The sequence below is a fragment of the Diuraphis noxia genome, unplaced genomic scaffold, assembly GCF_037042655.1.
Source record: "Diuraphis noxia isolate RWA-SAM2 unplaced genomic scaffold, SU_Dnox_SAM2 contig0005, whole genome shotgun sequence".
Classification (NCBI taxonomy): domain Eukaryota; kingdom Metazoa; phylum Arthropoda; class Insecta; order Hemiptera; family Aphididae; genus Diuraphis; species Diuraphis noxia.
The window spans coordinates 36,452,194-36,477,502 of record NW_028301715.1 but is presented as its reverse complement, the minus strand read 5'-3'; the positions used below and the strand labels follow the sequence as shown (position 1 = coordinate 36,477,502).

General features: G+C 31.7%; 3 protein-coding genes across 7 annotated transcripts in view; 1 reads left to right on the top strand and 2 right to left on the bottom strand.

Moving 5' to 3' along the window:
• The window catches only part of LOC107172235 (protein Skeletor, isoforms B/C), a 104,714-nt gene that overhangs the window by 25,740 nt on the left and 53,665 nt on the right, over nt 1-25,309 (bottom strand). The gene's annotated exons all lie outside the window — the stretch shown is intronic.
• LOC149055250 (uncharacterized) lies at nt 4,058-9,460 on the top strand. 2 transcript variants are annotated; one of them, XM_089229381.1, is made up of 9 exons: nt 4,058-4,702; nt 4,831-4,923; nt 5,457-7,688; nt 7,749-7,859; nt 7,915-8,225; nt 8,288-8,420; nt 8,480-8,656; nt 8,747-8,851; nt 8,908-9,460. In XM_089229381.1, exons 1-9 carry the CDS (start codon nt 4,543-4,545, stop codon nt 9,387-9,389), a joined length of 3,804 nt encoding a protein of 1,267 aa, XP_089085507.1. In that variant the 5' UTR covers nt 4,058-4,542; the 3' UTR covers nt 9,390-9,460. The 2 variants fall into 2 exon arrangements, with proteins under 2 accessions (XP_089085507.1, XP_089085508.1); XM_089229382.1 differs by having other exon boundaries at nt 8,901-9,111.
• On the bottom strand, nt 11,805-17,205 carry LOC149055249 (uncharacterized). 2 transcript variants are annotated; one of them, XM_089229384.1, is made up of 9 exons: nt 16,567-17,205; nt 16,346-16,438; nt 13,581-15,812; nt 13,410-13,520; nt 13,044-13,354; nt 12,849-12,981; nt 12,613-12,789; nt 12,414-12,518; nt 11,805-12,357 (listed from the first exon to the last, which is right to left on the bottom strand). In XM_089229384.1, exons 1-9 carry the CDS (start codon nt 16,724-16,726, stop codon nt 11,876-11,878), a joined length of 3,804 nt encoding a protein of 1,267 aa, XP_089085510.1. In that variant the 5' UTR covers nt 16,727-17,205; the 3' UTR covers nt 11,805-11,875. The 2 variants fall into 2 exon arrangements, with proteins under 2 accessions (XP_089085510.1, XP_089085511.1); XM_089229385.1 differs by having other exon boundaries at nt 12,154-12,364.

Here is a 25,309-nt window from a genome sequence, read left to right as displayed (position 1 = left end):
AGAAAACATTTTTATAATTCTAAATTAATTATTATGAAATATTACCAAGTTGTTCTTAGAATTTTACATAATATCTGAGCGTACAAAGGCATTATAATTATTATTATAGCACTTGATATTTATATACTTAGATTATTCTGACTAGTGCTGCGTCTCTCGGAATCGACGGCATAACATTTAAAATATGATATATTTAGCATGTATAATATGTATTACGATATGGTATATTAACGAGAAATTATTTCGATTAACCTACATACAGACGAATGGCGCAGCTTTCTCCCTGTATTCGTAATAGTTTACCAATTAATACAAATATAGATGTTTAGGGCAAACAAAATGCGACAGTCACATGATATTAATATAGGTTTCAAAATTTTACTACCTTACGCTCCGTTTCGAGCACGCTAAAATGAGAAATTTTTTAATGACCAGCGTGATGTACAAAGTGAACCGTCCAGTCGACTTTCCAAACAGTAAATATAAAATAACTATTAAACGCATTTTTAATGTGAGATATATAAAGTATATCAAATTGTGACCTAGTAAAAGTCAAAACATCACACGCTAGTGCGCTGCTCGTGATAGTACTTATCCGATTCAGTATAATATTATCACTCAAATGAATTTACATCCATAACGGTATATAATATAATATTATTGAACATTTTTCAAAATCACATATTTATTACAAAAAAAAAAAACACAATTTATACAGTTGCGATGTACCTCTCGTCGAGTATTCATACAACTACACTGCATTTGTACACACGTTAATAATAATATTATTATATTTCTGATGCTCGAAGCTCGGTCAAAAATCGAGGATAATGAAGACTTTTATCACGGCTGAAAAATTAGCCGGCTTCTGAACTGATTAAAAATTATAACGTTATAAAAGAGTAAAGACTACCCTTCGAGTAATCGGATTACATTTTATTTTTCTCTCGGTATTTTATGAACCGCTTATGTGCCCACGTCCCATGACGCATAAGCACGTACTCACTATAATATACTCGTCGGTAAACGTGCACCATCTCTATATTTTTTTCGGTAAGAATTCGTTCCTATTTTTTCCCTTCGTCCAGCGAACACGAAATTCTAAAAGAGATATAAAAGATCTAAAAGAGATGGCGCAACGTATACTACAATCCGTAGCCGCGTTAATGACGGGGGCGGTTGTGGTGGAGTTAACGATGACAGCGGTGTTGATGAGGGGTGATCAAATAGACGGAGTTTAAAAACGTCACGGGAATCGCGACTGGACTGTGATAACAACATCAACAATAATAATAATAAACGGAGGGGCGACGAATAGCTATCTGGGACGACTGTTGTACAATAGTAATAATAATATTATATCGCTAGCACAGCGAGCCCGGACCGATCGACCTCAGTGCTCTGCAGCAGCCCTTTCTGCAACAAGCGGAACCCACACTTCTCGCCACCGCCGACTCACAAGTCCGAACACCCATATTTCACCCTCAAAGCGGTCTTTCGCCTTTTGGCTTTTACTGTTCACTACATACGCATGTTCTCTTATTCGCTGACTCGCTGTCAAGGCAAACGAACCAGATCGAATCAATTGTATATTATATTACAAATTACATTAATAATGATATTAGGTAATAAAATAAAATATATTGTATAATACAACTACTGCGCAGATCGTGCAGGTATATGCCCAAAAGACAATAGAGGTTCTAAAGAGATTCACAAAATTCGTTGACTATAATAGGTAGAATTTTATTCTCGTGGATAAGTTTCGGGGGTTTTTTTTTTATCATAACCTCTCGGAGCATTAAAGGTACTTGAATTTTTTACTATTAAGGAGGGTTTCCGTGAGAAAAATCGATGTTCTTGGTGATTGTGGGATAAAAAAAAAAAGCGTTAATATTTACACTACACCGATGTATAACATTTACTATAAAGAAGCTTGAAAATAATAATTAAACACATTGTCCCTCATTAGTTATTAAAGATAAATATTAAAATAATTTAATTTCTTGATAACTTTTATAAAAAATATTGATAATAATTTTTTTAAATGTAACCAAGTCTCATTGAGACTTAAATTATTTTTATTTTCTACAACGACAGTTGATTTTTCTGATGACGAGATTTATGTCTTATATTCTACGTTTATATGATGGCATTAAAACGGTTTACATTCTATAAACCGTTTTAAAAGTTAAAATGCATACACTATGTAGTTTAAGAATTTAAACCGGTTTAATTTCAAACCGTTTTAACGCCATCATATAAACGTATTAATAAATATGGTGTAGTGTTAAATTACATTTAATATTTATTTATTTTAAAATAAGTAAATTCACACTAATTTAAAAATAACAGGACAAGTTAAACGTAAAATTTGTCATGTTGTACTTTTGTTATAGGACGTCACACGCGCGTCCCCCGTGTATTGTCTTTGTATTACTTCAAGTATTGGTAAATTTTTCGTTCAAAATAATCCGTTTCAATTGGTTACTTTTAAAACTAGGGTTATTTATAAAACACGTGGACGTCCTCTCAAATATGCTAAATTATTCCCTGATCAGTTATTCATTTTTAAAAAGTCATCGTATTGATACACTAATTATTTTACTGTAAGATATTTTATGACTGAAAAAAAAAACGTATTGGATAATAATTATTATATGAGGCAGGATTAACTGTTGAGACTAATGATGGTTAGACCATCAAAAGTGTTCGTTAAAATAAAAATATAAAATGCTTGTTTATAACTCGGATATCGTGTAGAATTAATTTATTAATATTTTCCATTTATCGAAATGCCATCATATGTTATGCTACAAGTGTATAATTTTTTACTACTGTTTGTGGAATTAATACATGTACCTATAATATGTTATAATATAGGACATACGTAGGTATACTATGGCTGGCTTATAAACAATACAAATAGTTCGTTATAGACATTTGCTGTTTGTTCTGTGAAATATTAGAATTTAATGTAGATCAAAGGATTGCGATAAATTCATTCAAAAACATATAATCACGTGTTGTAACTGATAATAATACGAATGATATGATAACATAATTTATATGTTCGTATACATATTGCAACTCATCCATAAATTATTTCTGTTGATAAAGAAACTTCGAAAGTTGTACACACGACGTGTTCATTAAAATACATGATTTTTTCCATTATATTGTAATTATAACATACGCTATTTAACTTTTAAATGTAATTTTGTTTTATTTGTTGTAATACGAATATAATTAATTGTGGAGCAAAATTATTTTTTCATGTTTTTATATAAATACAAAGTAATGAAACATAGCGATCGCCTCACTTAAAGATAAAAACGTTTGTTTTAATAAAATATATACGCTTGTAGTTTAATGATAAACAAACATCATGTTGAGTAGTATAATTTAGGGCATTCTGGATCTCCTCCCCCTTAAATTTTACATGTAAAAGCATAGGCTCCTCTGTATAGGCAATTCGTAGTACATGCTCCTCCCAAGCTCCTCCGAAACCGACAATAATTAAGCAATATAGGCAACCCGCAACATACATAAATTCATCACACGCCGCCAGATCCTACACGTGACCAACACATATTTTTCCCCTTCCCACATTACTTCCCCTTTTATTTCCCCTTATGAAATTTTTTTTAAATATAATATTCTGGTATACTATTATATTGATCCTTTGTGGTATTTTACGTATGAAAATATACACGATACCATATAGGAGACATTAGTCCACAATGACACCACCGCCACCACCGCCGCCACCACCATTGTTCGTTCATGCCACACACACACACACACACACACACACACACACACACACACACACACACACACACACACACACACACACACACACACACACACACACACACACACACACACACACACACACACACACACACACACACACACACACACACACACACACACACACACACACACACACACACACACACACACACACACACACACACACACACACACACACACACACACACACACACACACACACACACACACACACACACACACACACACACACACACACACACACACACACACACACACACAAATTCGCACATAGTTACAAGTACACACATTCCATTCTATCCATACCACCCTTTCTCACGCCTTTACCTCATTAACCGTCTACACACCTATAGAGACATGTCTGAGTATTGTCGATGATTACCAGACAAAAAGTAGTGCATTAAGTAAAACGAAGCCAGTCCGTGTATTACCGTCTATGTGTATTGTTGTGTTTTGTCGTCTGAGTTCTAAAGTGTTTTTAAGTGTATTCAAATATTTTACAAATATTATAAAAATTTAATTATTTATTTTTCTTAAGCAAGCGCCGTAGTTCATTTTTCCACCACTAGTTTGATATTAGCTCATGCGTCAATAATTCGCTTAGATAAAACTATTTCACACTGTTATTTAAAGTACAAGATATTTGTCTATAATTCATTACATATCTATTCGTTGAAGAGTCAAGTCGTGTATAGTATTCTTCATTCCTAATCATACCTAATCATGTTCTCGTGTAGTGTATGTGATAAAACATTTACATTGATTAAAAATCTACACAGACATGCCAAGTTGCATGATGTACCTAATAAAATTTCGTGCAGTATATGCTCAGAAATATTCACACGGAGAGATAACCTCATCAGACATAGGAAAGAAAAACATCGTAAGTATTTAACAATTTAATATATTTGTAAACAAGACGACTAAGTGTATCTTAGTAAAACTTAGTTTCATTACACTATCTAAATATAATATTATTTTAAATTATTTAACTATTAATATCATTTCTAGGCTCAAGCATTGTAATTCAACAAGAACCAACCATAACCAAGCGAGAAATTCAAGATTTTTTTAAACCAGCTGAACATATTTACGATTATAATGGTAAATATATCATTCATATGTTTATTCACCTCCTATGATATAACAATAATATAAATATATATAATAAAATAATATTATGAACACCCCTCATATATTTACTAGTACTATGTACAAAAGTAAGTATATATCTAAAATAATCTGATAATATTTCAAATAAACATATTTAAAGTTATAATTAGTTATTATATTATTACGAACGTAGGCATTTTAAACATCTTATTATTAATATTATTACACAAAAGAATAATGTATATTATTGCTATATCTGAGACCTCTATATCATTTTTGTTTTTGCTTTTGCATAATATATACACACTACATATACATGTATGTAATACTATTTAGTATTTGTAGATCTATCTCAATCGTGTGTTCCATATGATAAACATATCACTAAAAAAAATTTTTAATTCTTAATTTTTCTTCAGATATTTTTATTAAAAAACGTTTATATTTATAACAACAATTTATCTTTACACACATATTTCTATAATTTTTAGCATTATAATAGTAAATTATTTATTTTATTTCAGTTCCTTCGGCTTCAAATCGCAATGATCTTAAGCGTGTACATGCGGAAAATTCAAACGAAGCAGTAAATGCAAAAAAAACACGCATGACTATCGTTAAAACCCCCGGTTTTGTTAAGACTGGTTCATCGCTCTCTAATAAAATCATTTGGTATTATAAGAAAAATACAGATAATTTTAACAACTTCAGCGCATTTTTAGTATCATCAAAAAAAGACTTAATTCAATTACTTAAATCATCGTCGACAAATCACCCAATTAAATTCAACTTGAAACTCGAGGCAACGTTCAGTCGGCCAAACGTAGAGAATTCAGCAGAGAACCGTGCGTTTAAAACTTCAGCAAGAGAAATTTTTATGGATACGGATATCGACTCAATAGTAGAACAAGCGTTCGTAAAATTATTGGTCGAAGAGGATGTTTATACATCTAAAGGAAGTGGCTTTACTTTGGAAGCAATAGACGGCTTATTATTAGGACTATACAATTACACACCTATGGGGGGTTCGTCTTATATAACACTTCCAGAGGACGTTAAGATTAAAAAAGCTGTTATCAATCCACAAAACTCAGACCAACAGTGCTTCAAGTGGGCAATCCTAGCAAGATACGTTACGGGTAATAACAAAACTATTATAACTGAAAATTATACATCGCTCGAAGATAAATTTAATTTTTCTGGTTTATCATTCCCAACATCTGTGAGAGAAATAAAAACATTTGAAAATAATAACCTGAACACGTCTGTCAATGTATTTGGATTAAAAAAAGAAAAGAATAAAAAACATATTATTTTCCCACTTAAAGTTGTAGATGAAGAAAAAAAAGATCATTTCGATCTCTTACTAATTACCAACGGAGATAAAAGCCACTACACATATATATCAAATTTCTCACGACTAATACGCTCACAGAAAACTGCTCATCATGATAGTATCATTTTTTGCAAACGGTGCTTTACATCCTATGATAATCAACCTCGGAAAAATACGCTATGTGGACAAGCAGCACTTGATCAGCATAAATTGATATGCGGGTCGCATAAACCTATCCTACCTCAGATGCCTGAGCCCGGTTCAATGTTGGAGTTTAGTGCATGGAACAAAACACAACGCCACCCCATAGTTATATATGCTGACTTCGAAGCGCTTCTCGTTAAATGTAACGAGAAAAAAGGAAAAAATACAACTGTAATTCAAAATCACGAGCCTATGAGTTATGGTTTTTTCATAAAGGCAGATGATCACATACCGAAAGAACTGCTTGAAGAATTTGAAATACCAACATCGCCAGTTATATACCGCGGAAGTAATCAAAATAAAGAGGTAGCAAAACATTTTGTACAAAGTATTGTGGAAACAGCAGAAAAAATATACAAACTGCTCAAAACCAACACACCAATTATAATGACACCGGAACAGCGATGCATACATGAATTATGTAAAGCATGTAATTTATGTAAAAAGGAATTTTCCAAAGAAAACCATAAAGTAGCTGATCATTGCCATCTATCGGGAAAATTTAGACAAAGTTTATGTAATTCATGTAATCTCAAGCTTCAACAACCAAATTTTGTACCGGTTTTCTTTCACAATTTAACCAACTATGATGCACACTTTTTGGTAACTGAGCTTGGATATGATACAAACACAATTTCTGTAATACCAAACAGCGAGGAGAAATTTATTTCGTTTTCGAAATATATCAACAACTCCTTCACAATCCGCTTTATAGATACATTTAGATTTATGTCCTCCAGTTTATCAAATTTAGCCAACAATTTAATAACACCAGACTTGGAGAAGTTCAGAGAGACGAGAAAACATTTTCCAATCGAAGACATGCCACTCGTTACTCGTAAAGGTGTTTACCCTTATGAGTATACGGATGGCTGGAGCAAACTGAAGGAAACACATCTGCCGAAGAAAACAGATTTTTACAGTACATTAACAGAAGAACACATTAAGGATGAGGAATATAAATTTGCAAAGACTGTTTGGAACCATTTCAACTGTCATACGCTTGGAGAGTATTCAGATCTGTATCTTAAAATCGACATCATGCTGTTAGCTGATGTGTTCGAGAACTTCCGAGACCTTTGTTTGACAACTTATAGCCTGGACCCGGCGTTCTACTATACTTGTCCAGGCTTTTCTTTTGATGCGATGTTGAAACATACTTCAATGAAGCTCGAACTACTTCATGACTATGATATGTTGCTGATGATCGAAAAAGGTAATGATATAATATTTTATAATATAATGTTATTATTTAATAATATATGATTTATTTTAGGTATACGTGGTGGTCTCACGCAAGCAAGTATGAGATACGCCAAAGCGAACCACAAAAAGACTCCAGATTATGACCAGGCAAATCCAAAATCATGGTTGATATACCAAGACTGTAAGTTTTTTGTAATTTTAATTTATTCAGTTAAATATATTTTTCTTAATTTAAGGCAATAACTTATATGGATGGGCCATGTCACAATACATGCCATACGGTGGGTTCAAATGGGTTGAACCAACACTCGACAAACTGAACAATTTGACTGATACTTCACCCATAGGAAGGATATACGAGGTGGATATATCCTATCCGCGAGAATTACATGATAAACACAACGACTTGCCTTTTCTACCACAGAACGGTATACCTACTGGTTCAAAAGTGAAAAAACTAATGGCAACATTAGAGTCCAAGAAAAATTATATTGTTCACTACCGTAATCTACAGCAAGCTATTAAAAACGGCCTTAAAGTAGATAAAGTAAGCGTTTATTTTACAACAATTCTGCGATGAAGATATTTTTAACATTATAATATTTAAAGGTACATAGAGTCATTGAGTTTAATCAGTCGGAATGGTTGGCTGATTACATCAACCTGAACACTGAGTTACGCAAGAAGGCCACAAATGATTTCGAGAAAGATTTTTTTAAATTAATGAACAATGCAGTATTTGGTATGTTATTATAAATGATCATTTTTCATTTTTCATAACATTTTCTTATGATTTTCCAGGCAAGACGATGGAAAATGTACGCCAACGTATAAACATTAAGTTAGTATCCAGTGAAAAGTGTTTGCAGAAACTTATAAATAAGTCAACGTTTAAGCACTGTACAACTTATAACGAGAATCTAGCAGCTGTATCGCTAGAGAATAAGGAAATTAAATTTGATAAGCCAATATATATAGGTAACTATTACACACACACACACACACACACACAAATATTATATTTTAATGTTATTAATTCCAAATTAATTGATTATTTGTTTATTATAGGTTTTGCGGTACTTGAAATAAGTAAAACTCTTATGTATGAGTATCATTACGATGTCATGCAAAAACATTATGGTAAAAAAATAGAACTCATGTATACAGATACAGGTAAATATTTTAAAACCAACTTTATTTTCTTATACTGACTAACATTAAGTTTTTAGATTCACTGGTGTACCATATTATTACGGACGACTTTTACCAGGACTTGGCAAATAACGTCAATTTGCTAGAACGGATGGACACAGCAAATCTCCCGAAAGACCATCCGTGTTACATTGCCGAGAGGAAAAAGATCCCAGGTTTGTTTTCCGACGAGACGGATGGACTCGTTATGACAGAGTTTTGTGCGTTACGGGCAAAATCATACGCATATATTCTACAAGGCAAGGAGAAGATCAAAGCCAAGGGAATCCGTGGGCACGTGGTCAAGAATTACATGACATTCGATGACCATAAGAAGTGCCTGTTTGATGACAGTGATTTAGACGTTTACCATCAAAATGTCTCCATACGTTCATTCAAACACCAGCTCAAGACCATTAAATCCAACAAATTAACTTATAATAACTATGATGATAAGAGGATTATACTCGAAGACAATATACATACCTACGCTCATGGGCATTATAAATTTGTTTGTTAATTGTATTCATAAAAAATATGTATATATGCAGTTTATTTTATAGTAATAAAAGTCTTATATCTTATTTCAAATCTTGTTATTATTTATATTTCCTTTATACATTCATTTGTTTACATTTGAATCAACTTACATTGCAAAGATACATAATAGGGTAGAAATTTGAGAGTATGTCACAATGATATTTAATATACATATCATTAAATGTATACGTGTTTGATAAAATAATTAATAATAAAAATGAAACATGCCGAGTTTTTTTTTTTTCTTAGTACTAGTCGTTAATATAATTACTAATAATCACATACATATTTTATTAAATTCCATAATATAAATAGACATATTATATAAAAAATATATCATAATTTTGATAAAAGCAATAATAATTGACATACCTAGACAATGTTATCAAATTTGAATAAGTATGTTTTAAATTCATTGAAAACATCCTTATATAATACCCATATTGCTATTAAAAACATGCTCAAATAATTGTATTTTAGTAAATATATCGTAAATAACCTGATAATATTACAAGTATTTTTAAAAAACATACTTAAAGTACTCGAAAAGGTTAGTATTTTGAATTAGTATTAAAAATAATATGATACAACATATTAGATCTATTGAAAAAATATCAACATAATAGCCATATTGTTATTAAAATAATTATATTATCTTAAATAATCTGTTTTTATCACAAATATTTTAAATAGGTAAGCCTAATTAAAGTACTCGAAAACACAAGTATTTTGAGTACCTATGGTAAAATATTTAAGGAATATTTTTAATATTTTTTACTTTAACCATGGCATTTATTTGATCGACATGCAATTAGTTAAAGGAAATGTCTACCATAGTGTTCTAAGTGTTCAGGTGCAAGCTATTAGTATTTCGATTTAAATATATAGTGGCTATTAAGAGTATGCGACAACCTGGCGACACGGATGATTATTAGGCAGGTTGTATCTAATAGGAATTTATTTGATTGACGCATTGTTAGTTAATTAATATCGATACAGCGTTAAAATGATAATATTTATACCTAATTGCATATATTGTCTCCTAATGACAATACAGTGGCAGCCATTCGTACTTATAAATGTTTATTATGCAAAGAACTACATTTAGGTCAGACTGAGAAAATAAAATTTAAAAAATGAAAGTCCATGATTCATCATGACTACATCATCACACGGCGAAGATAAAGTTTTTACGTCTAACCTATTCTAACCTACACTAACATAGTGTAGTTTTGTAGGAGAATATATAGACGTAAAAACTTTATCTTCGCCGTGTGATGATGTAGTCATGATGAATCATGGACTTTCATTTTTTAAATTTTATTTTCTCAGTCTGACCTAAATGTAGTTCTTTGCATAATAAACATTTATAAGTACGAATGGCTGCCACTGTATTGTCATTAGGAGACAATATATGCAATTAGGTATAAATATTATCATTTTAACGCTGTATCGATATTAATTAACTAACAATGCGTCAATCAAATAAATTCCTATTAGATACAACCTGCCTAATAATCATCCGTGTCGCCAGGTTGTCGCATACTCTTAATAGCCACTATATATTTAAATCGAAATACTAATAGCTTGCACCTGAACACTTAGAACACTATGGTAGACATTTCCTTTAACTAATTGCATGTCGATCAAATAAATGCCATGGTTAAAGTAAAAAATATTAAAAATATTCCTTAAATATTTTACCATAGGTACTCAAAATACTTGTGTTTTCGAGTACTTTAATTAGGCTTACCTATTTAAAATATTTGTGATAAAAACAGATTATTTAAGATAATATAATTATTTTAATAACAATATGGCTATTATGTTGATATTTTTTCAATAGATCTAATATGTTGTATCATATTATTTTTAATACTAATTCAAAATACTAACCTTTTCGAGTACTTTAAGTATGTTTTTTAAAAATACTTGTAATATTATCAGGTTATTTACGATATATTTACTAAAATACAATTATTTGAGCATGTTTTTAATAGCAATATGGGTATTATATAAGGATGTTTTCAATGAATTTAAAACATACTTATTCAAATTTGATAACATTGTCTAGGTATGTCAATTATTATTGCTTTTATCAAAATTATGATATATTTTTTATATAATATGTCTATTTATATTATGGAATTTAATAAAATATGTATGTGATTATTAGTAATTATATTAACGACTAGTACTAAGAAAAAAAAAAAACTCGGCATGTTTCATTTTTATTATTAATTATTTTATCAAACACGTATACATTTAATGATATGTATATTAAATATCATTGTGACATACTCTCAAATTTCTACCCTATTATGTATCTTTGCAATGTAAGTTGATTCAAATGTAAACAAATGAATGTATAAAGGAAATATAAATAATAACAAGATTTGAAATAAGATATAAGACTTTTATTACTATAAAATAAACTGCATATATACATATTTTTTATGAATACAATTAACAAACAAATTTATAATGCCCATGAGCGTAGGTATGTATATTGTCTTCGAGTATAATCCTCTTATCATCATAGTTATTATAAGTTAATTTGTTGGATTTAATGGTCTTGAGCTGGTGTTTGAATGAACGTATGGAGACATTTTGATGGTAAACGTCTAAATCACTGTCATCAAACAGGCACTTCTTATGGTCATCGAATGTCATGTAATTCTTGACCACGTGCCCACGGATTCCCTTGGCTTTGATCTTCTCCTTGCCTTGTAGAATATATGCGTATGATTTTGCCCGTAACGCACAAAACTCTGTCATAACGAGTCCATCCGTCTCGTCGGAAAACAAACCTGGGATCTTTTTCCTCTCGGCAATGTAACACGGATGGTCTTTCGGGAGATTTGCTGTGTCCATCCGTTCTAGCAAATTGACGTTATTTGCCAAGTCCTGGTAAAAGTCGTCCGTAATAATATGGTACACCAGTGAATCTAAAAACTTAATGTTAGTCAGTATAAGAAAATAAAGTTGGTTTTAAAATATTTACCTGTATCTGTATACATGAGTTCTATTTTTTTACCATAATGTTTTTGCATGACATCGTAATGATACTCATACATAAGAGTTTTACTTATTTCAAGTACCGCAAAACCTATAATAAACAAATAATCAATTAATTTGGAATTAATAACATTAAAATATAATATTTGTGTGTGTGTGTGTGTGTGTGTGTGTGTAATAGTTACCTATATATATTGGCTTATCAAATTTAATTTCCTTATTCTCTAGCGATACAGCTGCTAGATTCTCGTTATAAGTTGTACAGTGCTTAAACGTTGACTTATTTATAAGTTTCTGCAAACACTTTTCACTGGATACTAACTTAATGTTTATACGTTGGCGTACATTTTCCATCGTCTTGCCTGGAAAATCATAAGAAAATGTTATGAAAAATGAAAAATGATCATTTATAATAACATACCAAATACTGCATTGTTCATTAATTTAAAAAAATCTTTCTCGAAATCATTTGTGGCCTTCTTGCGTAACTCAGTGTTCAGGTTGATGTAATCAGCCAACCATTCCGACTGATTAAACTCAATGACTCTATGTACCTTTAAATATTATAATGTTAAAAATATCTTCATCGCAGAATTGTTGTAAAATAAACGCTTACTTTATCTACTTTAAGGCCGTTTTTAATAGCTTGCTGTAGATTACGGTAGTGAACAATATAATTTTTCTTGGACTCTAATGTTGCCATTAGTTTTTTCACTTTTGAACCAGTAGGTATACCGTTCTGTGGTAGAAAAGGCAAGTCGTTGTGTTTATCATGTAATTCTCGCGGATAGGATATATCCACCTCGTATATCCTTCCTATGGGTGAAGTATCAGTCAAATTGTTCAGTTTGTCGAGTGTTGGTTCAACCCATTTGAACCCACCGTATGGCATGTATTGTGACATGGCCCATCCATATAAGTTATTGCCTTAAATTAAGAAAAATATATTTAACTGAATAAATTAAAATTACAAAAAACTTACAGTCTTGGTATATCAACCATGATTTTGGATTTGCCTGGTCATAATCTGGAGTCTTTTTGTGGTTCGCTTTGGCGTATCTCATACTTGCTTGCGTGAGACCACCACGTATACCTAAAATAAATCATATATTATTAAATAATAACATTATATTATAAAATATTATATCATTACCTTTTTCGATCATCAGCAACATATCATAGTCATGAAGTAGTTCGAGCTTCATTGAAGTATGTTTCAACATCGCATCAAAAGAAAAGCCTGGACAAGTATAGTAGAACGCCGGGTCCAGGCTATAAGTTGTCAAACAAAGGTCTCGGAAGTTCTCGAACACATCAGCTAACAGCATGATGTCGATTTTAAGATACAGATCTGAATACTCTCCAAGCGTATGACAGTTGAAATGGTTCCAAACAGTCTTTGCAAATTTATATTCCTCATCCTTAATGTGTTCTTCTGTTAATGTACTGTAAAAATCTGTTTTCTTCGGCAGATGTGTTTCCTTCAGTTTGCTCCAGCCATCCGTATACTCATAAGGGTAAACACCTTTACGAGTAACGAGTGGCATGTCTTCGATTGGAAAATGTTTTCTCGTCTCTCTGAACTTCTCCAAGTCTGGTGTTATTAAATTGTTGGCTAAATTTGATAAACTGGAGGACATAAATCTAAATGTATCTATAAAGCGGATTGTGAAGGAGTTGTTGATATATTTCGAAAACGAAATAAATTTCTCCTCGCTGTTTGGTATTACAGAAATTGTGTTTGTATCATATCCAAGCTCAGTTACCAAAAAGTGTGCATCATAGTTGGTTAAATTGTGAAAGAAAACCGGTACAAAATTTGGTTGTTGAAGCTTGAGATTACATGAATTACATAAACTTTGTCTAAATTTTCCCGATAGATGGCAATGATCAGCTACTTTATGGTTTTCTTTGGAAAATTCCTTTTTACATAAATTACATGCTTTACATAATTCATGTATGCATCGCTGTTCCGGTGTCATTATAATTGGTGTGTTGGTTTTGAGCAGTTTGTATATTTTTTCTGCTGTTTCCACAATACTTTGTACAAAATGTTTTGCTACCTCTTTATTTTGATTACTTCCGCGGTATATAACTGGCGATGTTGGTATTTCAAATTCTTCAAGCAGTTCTTTCGGTATGTGATCATCTGCCTTTATGAAAAAACCATAACTCATAGGCTCGTGATTTTGAATTACAGTTGTATTTTTTCCTTTTTTCTCGTTACATTTAACGAGAAGCGCTTCGAAGTCAGCATATATAACTATGGGGTGGCGTTGTGTTTTGTTCCATGCACTAAACTCCAACATTGAACCGGGCTCAGGCATCTGAGGTAGGATAGGTTTATGCGACCCGCATATCAATTTATGCTGATCAAGTGCTGCTTGTCCACATAGCGTATTTTTCCGAGGTTGATTATCATAGGATGTAAAGCACCGTTTGCAAAAAATGATACTATCATGATGAGCAGTTTTCTGTGAGCGTATTAGTCGTGAGAAATTTGATATATATGTGTAGTGGCTTTTATCTCCGTTGGTAATTAGTAAGAGATCGAAATGATCTTTTTTTTCTTCATCTACAACTTTAAGTGGGAAAATAATATGTTTTTTATTCTTTTCTTTTTTTAATCCAAATACATTGACAGACGTGTTCAGGTTATTATTTTCAAATGTTTTTATTTCTCTCACAGATGTTGGGAATGATAAACCAGAAAAATTAAATTTATCTTCGAGCGATGTATAATTTTCAGTTATAATAGTTTTGTTATTACCCGTAACGTATCTTGCTAGGATTGCCCACTTGAAGCACTGTTGGTCTGAGTTTTGTGGATTGATAACAGCTTTTTTAATCTTAACGTCCTCTGGAAGTGTTATATAAGACGAACCCCCCATAGGTGTGTAATTGTATAGTCCTAATAATAAGCCGTCTATTGCTTCCAAAGTAAAGCCACTTCCTTTAGATGTATAAACATCCTCTTCGACCAATAATTTTACGAACGCTTGTTCTACTATTGAGTCGATATCCGTATCCATAAAAATTTCTCTTGCTGAAGTTTTAAACGCACGGTTCTCTGCTGAATTCTCTACGTTTGGCCGACTGAACGTTGCCTCGAGTTTCAAGTTGAATTTAATTGGGTGATTTGTCGACGATGATTTAAGTAATTGAATTAAGTCTTTTTTTGATGATACTAAAAATGCGCTGAAGTTGTTAAAATTATCTGTATTTTTCTTATAATACCAAATGATTTTATTAGAGAGCGATGAACCAGTCTTAACAAAACCGGGGGTTTTAACGATAGTCATGCGTGTTTTTTTTGCATTTACTGCTTCGTTTGAATTTTCCGCATGTACACGCTTAAGATCATTGCGATTTGAAGCCGAAGGAACTGAAATAAAATAAATAATTTACTATTATAATGCTAAAAATTATAGAAATATGTGTGTAAAGATAAATTGTTGTTATAAATATAAACGTTTTTTAATAAAAATATCTGAAGAAAAATTAAGAATTAAAAATTTTTTTTAGTGATATGTTTATCATATGGAACACACGATTGAGATAGATCTACAAATACTAAATAGTATTACATACATGTATATGTAGTGTGTATATATTATGCAAAAGCAAAAACAAAAATGATATAGAGGTCTCAGATATAGCAATAATATACATTATTCTTTTGTGTAATAATATTAATAATAAGATGTTTAAAATGCCTACGTTCGTAATAATATAATAACTAATTATAACTTTAAATATGTTTATTTGAAATATTATCAGATTATTTTAGATATATACTTACTTTTGTACATAGTACTAGTAAATATATGAGGGGTGTTCATAATATTATTTTATTATATATATTTATATTATTGTTATATCATAGGAGGTGAATAAACATATGAATGATATATTTACCATTATAATCGTAAATATGTTCAGCTGGTTTAAAAAAATCTTGAATTTCTCGCTTGGTTATGGTTGGTTCTTGTTGAATTACAATGCTTGAGCCTAGAAATGATATTAATAGTTAAATAATTTAAAATAATATTATATTTAGATAGTGTAATGAAACTAAGTTTTACTAAGATACACTTAGTCGTCTTGTTTACAAATATATTAAATTGTTAAATACTTACGATGTTTTTCTTTCCTATGTCTGATGAGGTTATCTCTCCGTGTGAATATTTCTGAGCATATACTGCACGAAATTTTATTAGGTACATCATGCAACTTGGCATGTCTGTGTAGATTTTTAATCAATGTAAATGTTTTATCACATACACTACACGAGAACATGATTAGGTATGATTAGGAATGAAGAATACTATACACGACTTGACTCTTCAACGAATAGATATGTAATGAATTATAGACAAATATCTTGTACTTTAAATAACAGTGTGAAATAGTTTTATCTAAGCGAATTATTGACGCATGAGCTAATATCAAACTAGTGGTGGAAAAATGAACTACGGCGCTTGCTTAAGAAAAATAAATAATTAAATTTTTATAATATTTGTAAAATATTTGAATACACTTAAAAACACTTTAGAACTCAGACGACAAAACACAACAATACACATAGACGGTAATACACGGACTGGCTTCGTTTTACTTAATGCACTACTTTTTGTCTGGTAATCATCGACAATACTCAGACATGTCTCTATAGGTGTGTAGACGGTTAATGAGGTAAAGGCGTGAGAAAGGGTGGTATGGATAGAATGGAATGTGTGTACTTGTAACTATGTGCGAATTTGTGTGTGTGTGTGTGTGTGTGTGTGTGTGTGTGTGTGTGTGTGTGTGTGTGTGTGTGTGTGTGTGTGTGTGTGTGTGTGTGTGTGTGTGTGTGTGTGTGTGTGTGTGTGTGTGTGTGTGTGTGTGTGTGTGTGTGTGTGTGTGTGTGTGTGTGTGTGTGTGTGTGTGTGTGTGTGTGTGTGTGTGTGTGTGTGTGTGTGTGTGTGTGTGTGTGTGTGTGTGTGTGTGTGTGTGTGTGGCATGAACGAACAATGGTGGTGGCGGCGGTGGTGGCGGTGGTGTCATTGTGGACTAATGTCTCCTATATGGTATCGTGTATATTTTCATACGTAAAATACCACAAAGGATCAATATAATAGTATACCAGAATATTATATTTAAAAAAAATTTCATAAGGGGAAATAAAAGGGGAAGTAATGTGGGAAGGGGAAAAATATGTGTTGGTCACGTGTAGGATCTGGCGGCGTGTGATGAATTTATGTATGTTGCGGGTTGCCTATATTGCTTAATTATTGTCGGTTTCGGAGGAGCTTGGGAGGAGCATGTACTACGAATTGCCTATACAGAGGAGCCTATGCTTTTACATGTAAAATTTAAGGGGGAGGAGATTCAGAATGCCCTAAATTATACTACTATGTTGGTTAAAATTTGTCATATTATAATATTTTCCTTAGGATTTTGCATCGAAAAAAGACAAAATAAATACGAATTCAAAACAAATATTTGAATAGTATATATACCTTATATATAATACACGTGGGTGGACGAAAATACATCTAAAAATGTTTATTAAAATATATCGGCATGTGCGCAAACAATAATATGAATCGCTTAAATTATTAGGTAATTTAATAACAATTTTAGAAATCATTTTAATATAATATTCATCGGTAAACATTTTTTTTTACAATTTACTATAATCATTATCGAATTCCTATGATCGTTATAGTGGAAATGTATAACTTGAATGTATATTATGCAGGGTATATGTGAATCACTAAGCATGCTCAGTGCTACCCCTTTTTTAATTTTATTAAAAATCAAAATTTTGTAATTTTTAATTTATATTTAGAGATCACATTTTCTAATTTATGAAACTTTTTGTACTACTTAATCAGTGTCCTATAGAGATATAAACTAATAAACTTCTGTTTTTCAAATGAGAAACCCCACTTCTAATGCTAATTACTTAGCAGATAATTTTTCTGAAAATGTTTAACTTCCTATTCGTAGTTCAGAGTTATTTAACTTTGTGTAAAGTCCATGTTAATGTAATTGTAAAATGTGGGAGTTATAAGATATGGTGTTCTGAAAATCGTATTGATTAATATAAATCAAACAACATTTATAATTTGTAATAATTTGTAGAATTCTAAATTCTAATATAAATACTACATCCAATATTAAAAATATATTTTATTTTTGTAAAATCATATTATTTAAAGAATTTTATCCTTAGTATATGAATACTTTTACATCTGGAAAGCTTATCGTTCAAATTTTAAATAATAAGGAACATCAACATTTGTCAAAAAATTTATCCACTAAATAATTTACAGAAAAAAGGGGATTGATATTTAAAAAACACAAGTTTGTATTCACACGGGATTATAAAAGTGACCTATTTTTATGGCAAAGCACTCTGTGTAGTATTAGGTATATATTATTAGGTATACATATTAATGTGTTGTATACGCAGCGCCGTTTCAACTGCCTAATGGATTTTTTTCCGGATCACCGCGACGATATATAAAATAGTACGTATAGTGTGCACAATAATATTAATTACGAGCGATATTTTTTAGGCGAGTGATTACGATTTTTTTCCTCGACATTCCCTCCATTCGATCACAATAAATAAGAAGGGAAAAGACCGGCAGCGCGCGTCTCAACGTTTCTCGCGGGCGCGGGGTGTGAAAAATACGATATACGTATAGTGTATAAGATCCCACGGGATAGCTTCCGTAAGTATAGCGAGTCGTAAAGCTCGTACGTGCAGTGGAAAAGCGCCGGGTGATGGATGACACCGAGCCAGTGGTAGACACCAACCAGAAGACAAGTCATTTTGTGCCCGAATGAAAAATCTCCGGCACACCGATAAATTCTGTAGCTATACAGTATCGAATTACGACTGTGGTTGCGGCCCGTCATCGTTTTCAGGCTAAAAAAAAAAACTCAACAACTTATTCTCGACGGGTAAAAAAAGAAAAATATACAATGAAATAAACCTATGGGCGTATATAATACGCGCTCACCGTGCACGTCGAATTGTTCCGATCCTATTTATGTTACCGTGGCTGTAAACGAATTGACGATGATCTAGTGATGACTGCAGGTATAGGTATGCGTCGTATAGTTTGGTCGTATTCGCTATATACACACGAGACGAAGCGACACTTACAGAAGGTGTGATATCGCAATCCTCAAACAGTCAGACGTATTTTTTATTCCTCTTAACTGCAGATTTCACAAACGTTTATATCGATAGCGCCATAGTGGTATATATATATATATATATATATATATATATATATACATATAAAGGTAGTGGAATTGTTAGACGGTAAAGGACTTAGGCGCATAAAGTAAAAAATGCCCCCTCATGGCCTTTGCTGACATGATATTTTAATGTTGATAAATTTAAATATAATATATACCCGTCACACATATTATTGTGAGAGGACACTGCTTCACTTTGCCCTAGATATATGCTACTAGCTACGTCACTATAAGTATATAATATACATGATTGTGGTACTTATTATGACATTTAATTTATTTTAAATTAAATTTTAAATAATTAGGAAAAATTAGGATTAGAGGTGATATTAATTCAGCTCGAGACAATGATGATATACATAGTATATCATAGTGTAGTTTGGTCGTTTTTATTACGATACACGATGTGTATACAGGAGTGACATTTACAGAGGGTGATATCTCGATCCTCTAAACGTATTATTCATTTATTTTTAAATTTCACAAACGTTTTTGATTAGTTTCATAGGATCTGGTTATACGTCCATACTTCAAAACTATATAATATTCTAATATGGTGCATAATTAATATTATGCTCGTCAGAAAATTATTCAGCTTCGGATAAAGGAACCAAAAATGCGTGTATAATATTATAATATCGTTATCAGCATTTTTAGTTTTTTATTGAAAGCGATAAAAACAGTAAAATGTATACCTATAAACCTTTGTTTGAAAAAATGTTCTTTTTAAAACACTTAAATCATTACAAAAAAGTATTTTCAAAAACGTTAGTGATTTTTGAAATGATGAGTGGTTATTACATTAAATGGATCACCCGGTATGTTGCTTTATGCGTCGTATAATGTATATAAATATAGTGGGTGAACCGAACTGTATTCCGTTTTATGTCTCGTGTCATGCTACCTATAATATATCATGTACAGATGTTTATCGGTCAGTGACACTCGACATCAAGTACCTATAATAATATATCATTATGTATTTATAATATAAATCGCATAATACACCGTTAGAGCTCTGATTCGGCCCCTACTGCGGTGGTGCTAAAACCGATTGGTAGTTATAATATTATACTATAGGAGATATTATAATCCTGCCGAAACTGCGTTGTTTCCAGTCGTTAGTTCGGAACGAAAATCATATCCGGGACCGAGATACCGCGGCCACGACGACGGCGACTGCTGCAGCAATATATAATAATAATGATAATAATAATAATAATAATAATAATAATAATAATAATAATAATAATAATACATAATACGACGATGACACTAATAACCGGTCGAACGATTTTTTTAGATTTTTTTAATACGATTTATAAATATATACGAGCGCACGTGTGCCCTACTGCACCACGCGCCGCCGATCCAACAGCCACCCCAATCCGATGTAGTTTTCATATTTTACGGGGCGGAAAAAAACCCGACACGCCGTACGCTCGCATCGAGGGTGAAAACCCTTTGAGTCGTCGTCTCCGGGAAAATACACTTTGAATCCGAGACCGGTGGTAGTGTTTTACTCATGCCACCGTGCGACACAAGAGCTGCCCCCGAGACCCACCGCCGCCGCCTCACCGGTACATATTATTATTATATCATGCGAACGCCGTACGACGACACCGGATCGATAAATATCCACGACAACGATATTATTATAATATTATGCATAACGGCGTTTACGGTTAGTCCCCCCCTCCGCGGACGCAAAAACTTCGGATTCGAATTTAATAATAAGTCGTCATTATTATTTACGAAAGTATTTCTCGGTTTTCGGTTTTATCTTCTTTTCTTTCTTCGCTGGATATCATCATAATATTTTAACCGCTCTTGTGCCGATACGATAATATCTGCTGCTATGTACGCGTACAATAGCCATCGGGCTCGTTCTGTAATCGAGTTTTTAATGTATATATATTTTATGATTATATTAAATAATAATTAAATAATGCATACAATTTATTAAGTCTTTTTTTTTTTTCGGAGATTACATAATAAATTACCCACACTATGATCGTTGATATAATATTAGTTTCTTTAGTGTACTACTGGAATTATGACTTGAGGTTTTTATTTTACGAAGCAATACATTTTATAATATTATTTAAGGATTATTATTATATTATATTCGTCTTAGTAAAGTACCATTCGCATAATATTTTTAATTTTTTTTTTTTTTATATAAGCGTCAGTGGAGAAAATAAGAATACTTCTAGGAGGGGCTTAAGTAATAAGTACCCTCGTCTCTTGAGTATTTTTTTAAATATTGTTCAGGATTTTGGGGAGATGTCTTGTGTGTATTATATTTTATGAGCTTTGTCAATTTTTAATTCAATAATAATATCAATAATCAATTATTGTTTTTAATATAAACAATTTAAAAAAAATATATCACATTTGGACACGTAGGTATTTACACAATATTGTACATATTATTATGTTAGTATCAGAGATTTTATTTCTATATGTATTAGGGATCAAAACTACGTACAAATTAATTGAAAAAAATAAATATCTAGATCTATGGTGATTATATTCAATTATATATATACTATATATACTATATGTAAGGATACGAAATGAGTTATAAATATAATAATACAATTTTTAAATATATAAATATACTATAATGGATATTGTTATTTTTATTTATTTATTTAAAAAAAATGTTTGATTAGGTATAGGTACACCATAGTAATTCAATTCATTAATAATATTGACGGAAGTGAAACATTTTGCTACCCATCTTTTAATCTTTAGTTTATTTTACACATCACTAGAGAGTAGATACCAATCACTAATTGAAGATATTTTCTAAGACCATGGTACAGTATTTAGTATTTACTATACATGACGTGGTATTTTTTTTATATTATATGCATACTATTATATTATGCGTAATAAGATGTATCTATATAAGTTTATCAATGTTTCGACTTTATTTTTCCAAAATATTCAACTTATAATTAAACACAGTGATTAATTTTTAAGAAGAAAAGTATTATAATTTTCATTTTACAAATATTTCACGAGAAATTAAAAAAGAAAAACCTCTATTAATCATGATAATTCACATTAAATTAAAATACGAAGTGCAGCTGGTATTTTGGAAAAAAAGTCATAAGTATTAAATAATCATTATTGAGAAGGTGGTCTTCTTTTTCTCACTAACTATCTTAATTGACTAAACTGGTAATTTTCATTAAAAAATAATAACGAGATTATTTATATAAAAAACTTTTGTGAGTCCATAATAGCTGTGGCATTTTTATTTCATGTATAATATAGTGTAATGAACCATTCGAAGTATCGGAAATGTGCAATTTCAATCATCTGAATGACAAATGATGAAATTCGAGTGAAAAAAATATACCTACTTTTAGCGAAAAATGTTGTTAATTGGAATGGGCGCTGGGCAGTATATTTTATTTTACAACATTTCCCCCCTAGCTAAACCGTAGTTTTACGGACTAAATAAATCACACTCTGCTTGAGCCAAATGCCTATATTACGAGTATATAATGAACGCTAACATATTGTTATAATTTATATTATTCGAATCATATCAACAATATAATAAAACACAATATATGTTTTAACAATGCATGGTAAATTTGTCGGAGAATTGTTTCGTTCTCATTAACCGGCTATATGTATAATTATAATATCATATTAATAATATAGTATACGCATTACACGATAATACACCACAGCGACTCACACAAATCCCCACATGATGATGGGATTGATGAGCGATGGAGTAGTTTTTACACTCGCACAATATTATTATGACAGTATGGTCGCCGCCATAAGCTAAACTATGCAATTTTAATATAACAGGCGAAATAAAAATAATTAAAACATTATAATTGTAAGATAAGGTTAGGTCTATTAAGTATTATTAGTATATTAGACCTACAAGCTTATATCATAATAATATGAAGGCTAAAACTTTATAAAAAATTATAATATTCGAGTCATACTTACAACGAGCGCCATGACAACAATATAGGTATAATATGATCATTGAATGGTAAATTTGGTTGGAAAATATTGTTATTTTCGTTCACGTTAACCACGATAGGTAGTAACAATACTACGCATCACACGTTAATACGCTACGGCGACCCACAAATCCCACACGAATCTCCCCACTCGGTATTGATGAGCGATGGGGTAGTTTTTACTCTCACAATATAGTATTATGTAGATACGTATAATAATGTTACGGCAATACGGTTTACCGCGATCGTAAAAAACGGTCGGGCGAGCTCCATCATACCGAATGATATTGTCGTGGTACTGGAACGCGTTAAGCACGTCATTAACGACTGACTTATTAGTTGTTATTATAATATCTAATTATTATATTATGATATAGTGTGCATTACGTATCTGTCGAGCGAAAGTAGGGTTCTCCCCCAAAACCAATTAGCATTTATGGACTCCTAGTTAATATTAATCTTCGATTTCCGGTGCGTATATAAACCTCGATCGTTGATATCGAATCATACCAGCTGCAGTAACGTCGATGTTTATATATAATTTATGTAGGTATGTCATACAAACTGTGTCACGCAGGTATTATTATTTATATGTTAAAATACTGTTAAATAACCGTTTTTTGGCTGTATATACGTTATTTATTAATTTATTTTTTTGTCACCGATTCCATATTATATATTATTTTATTTTATAACGTCGAACACGAAACGGGAAGAAAATCTTTTTGTTTCAAAAACGGCAACGACGGCACTTTCTTGGCTCTTCGCAAGCCGCCTCCTTTAGCACTCGAGTGCGTTATAAACGTATTACGTGACACGCGTGTTTCCCGGCTCGGTGTTGGCAGTCGGTCGCGCACGTCCATATATATATATATATATATAAAAAAAACTTTATAATATTATGGCGTCGTGGCGACTATAATATATTATATTATGCATTATACATATACCGTGGTATATCGTTCGCGTCCAACTTGCGCGCGCGATCGAATTTTAAAATAAAAAATAAAACTGTTTCGTCCTCGCCGGAATAAATGTGTTATAGCCTCATAGGTGTCTGTATCTGCAGTGTACGCGTGTGCGAGTGCGTAAGGGTGGAAATAAAAATCTCGGCACGCCTTTCGGATTTGAATTTCAAGATTTTTTTTCTTATCCGTTCCGTCCTCTCATGAATAACAATATTATTTAATATACATATAAAAATAATAATAATAATAATAATAATACGTATCGCGCGTATACGCTTTATATTATTGCCGCTATACAGTTTGCGTTTCATCGCACACGCACATCGGGAATACGAAACTACCACCACTACAGGCCAACACCAGCTCGTCTAGTCGTCTGTCCGATTCGTTATAGATAAAACAATATAAAGTGAACGCACCGACCTTTTAAAATCTATCTTTAAAGCCTATTCTAATTTTACCATGCAAGTTGCGGTTTTTAATCACATAATAGTATACCAAACTGAATTCTGAAATGCATTATACTACGAATCCGTCTCTTGAATTAAACTTATTAACTCATTATTTTATTACTGTTTGAATCGCCGTAAAAAAAAACCCCCCGAGCTTTGAATTTAATTCGTGGTGAGACACGGCCACGAGCTGACAGC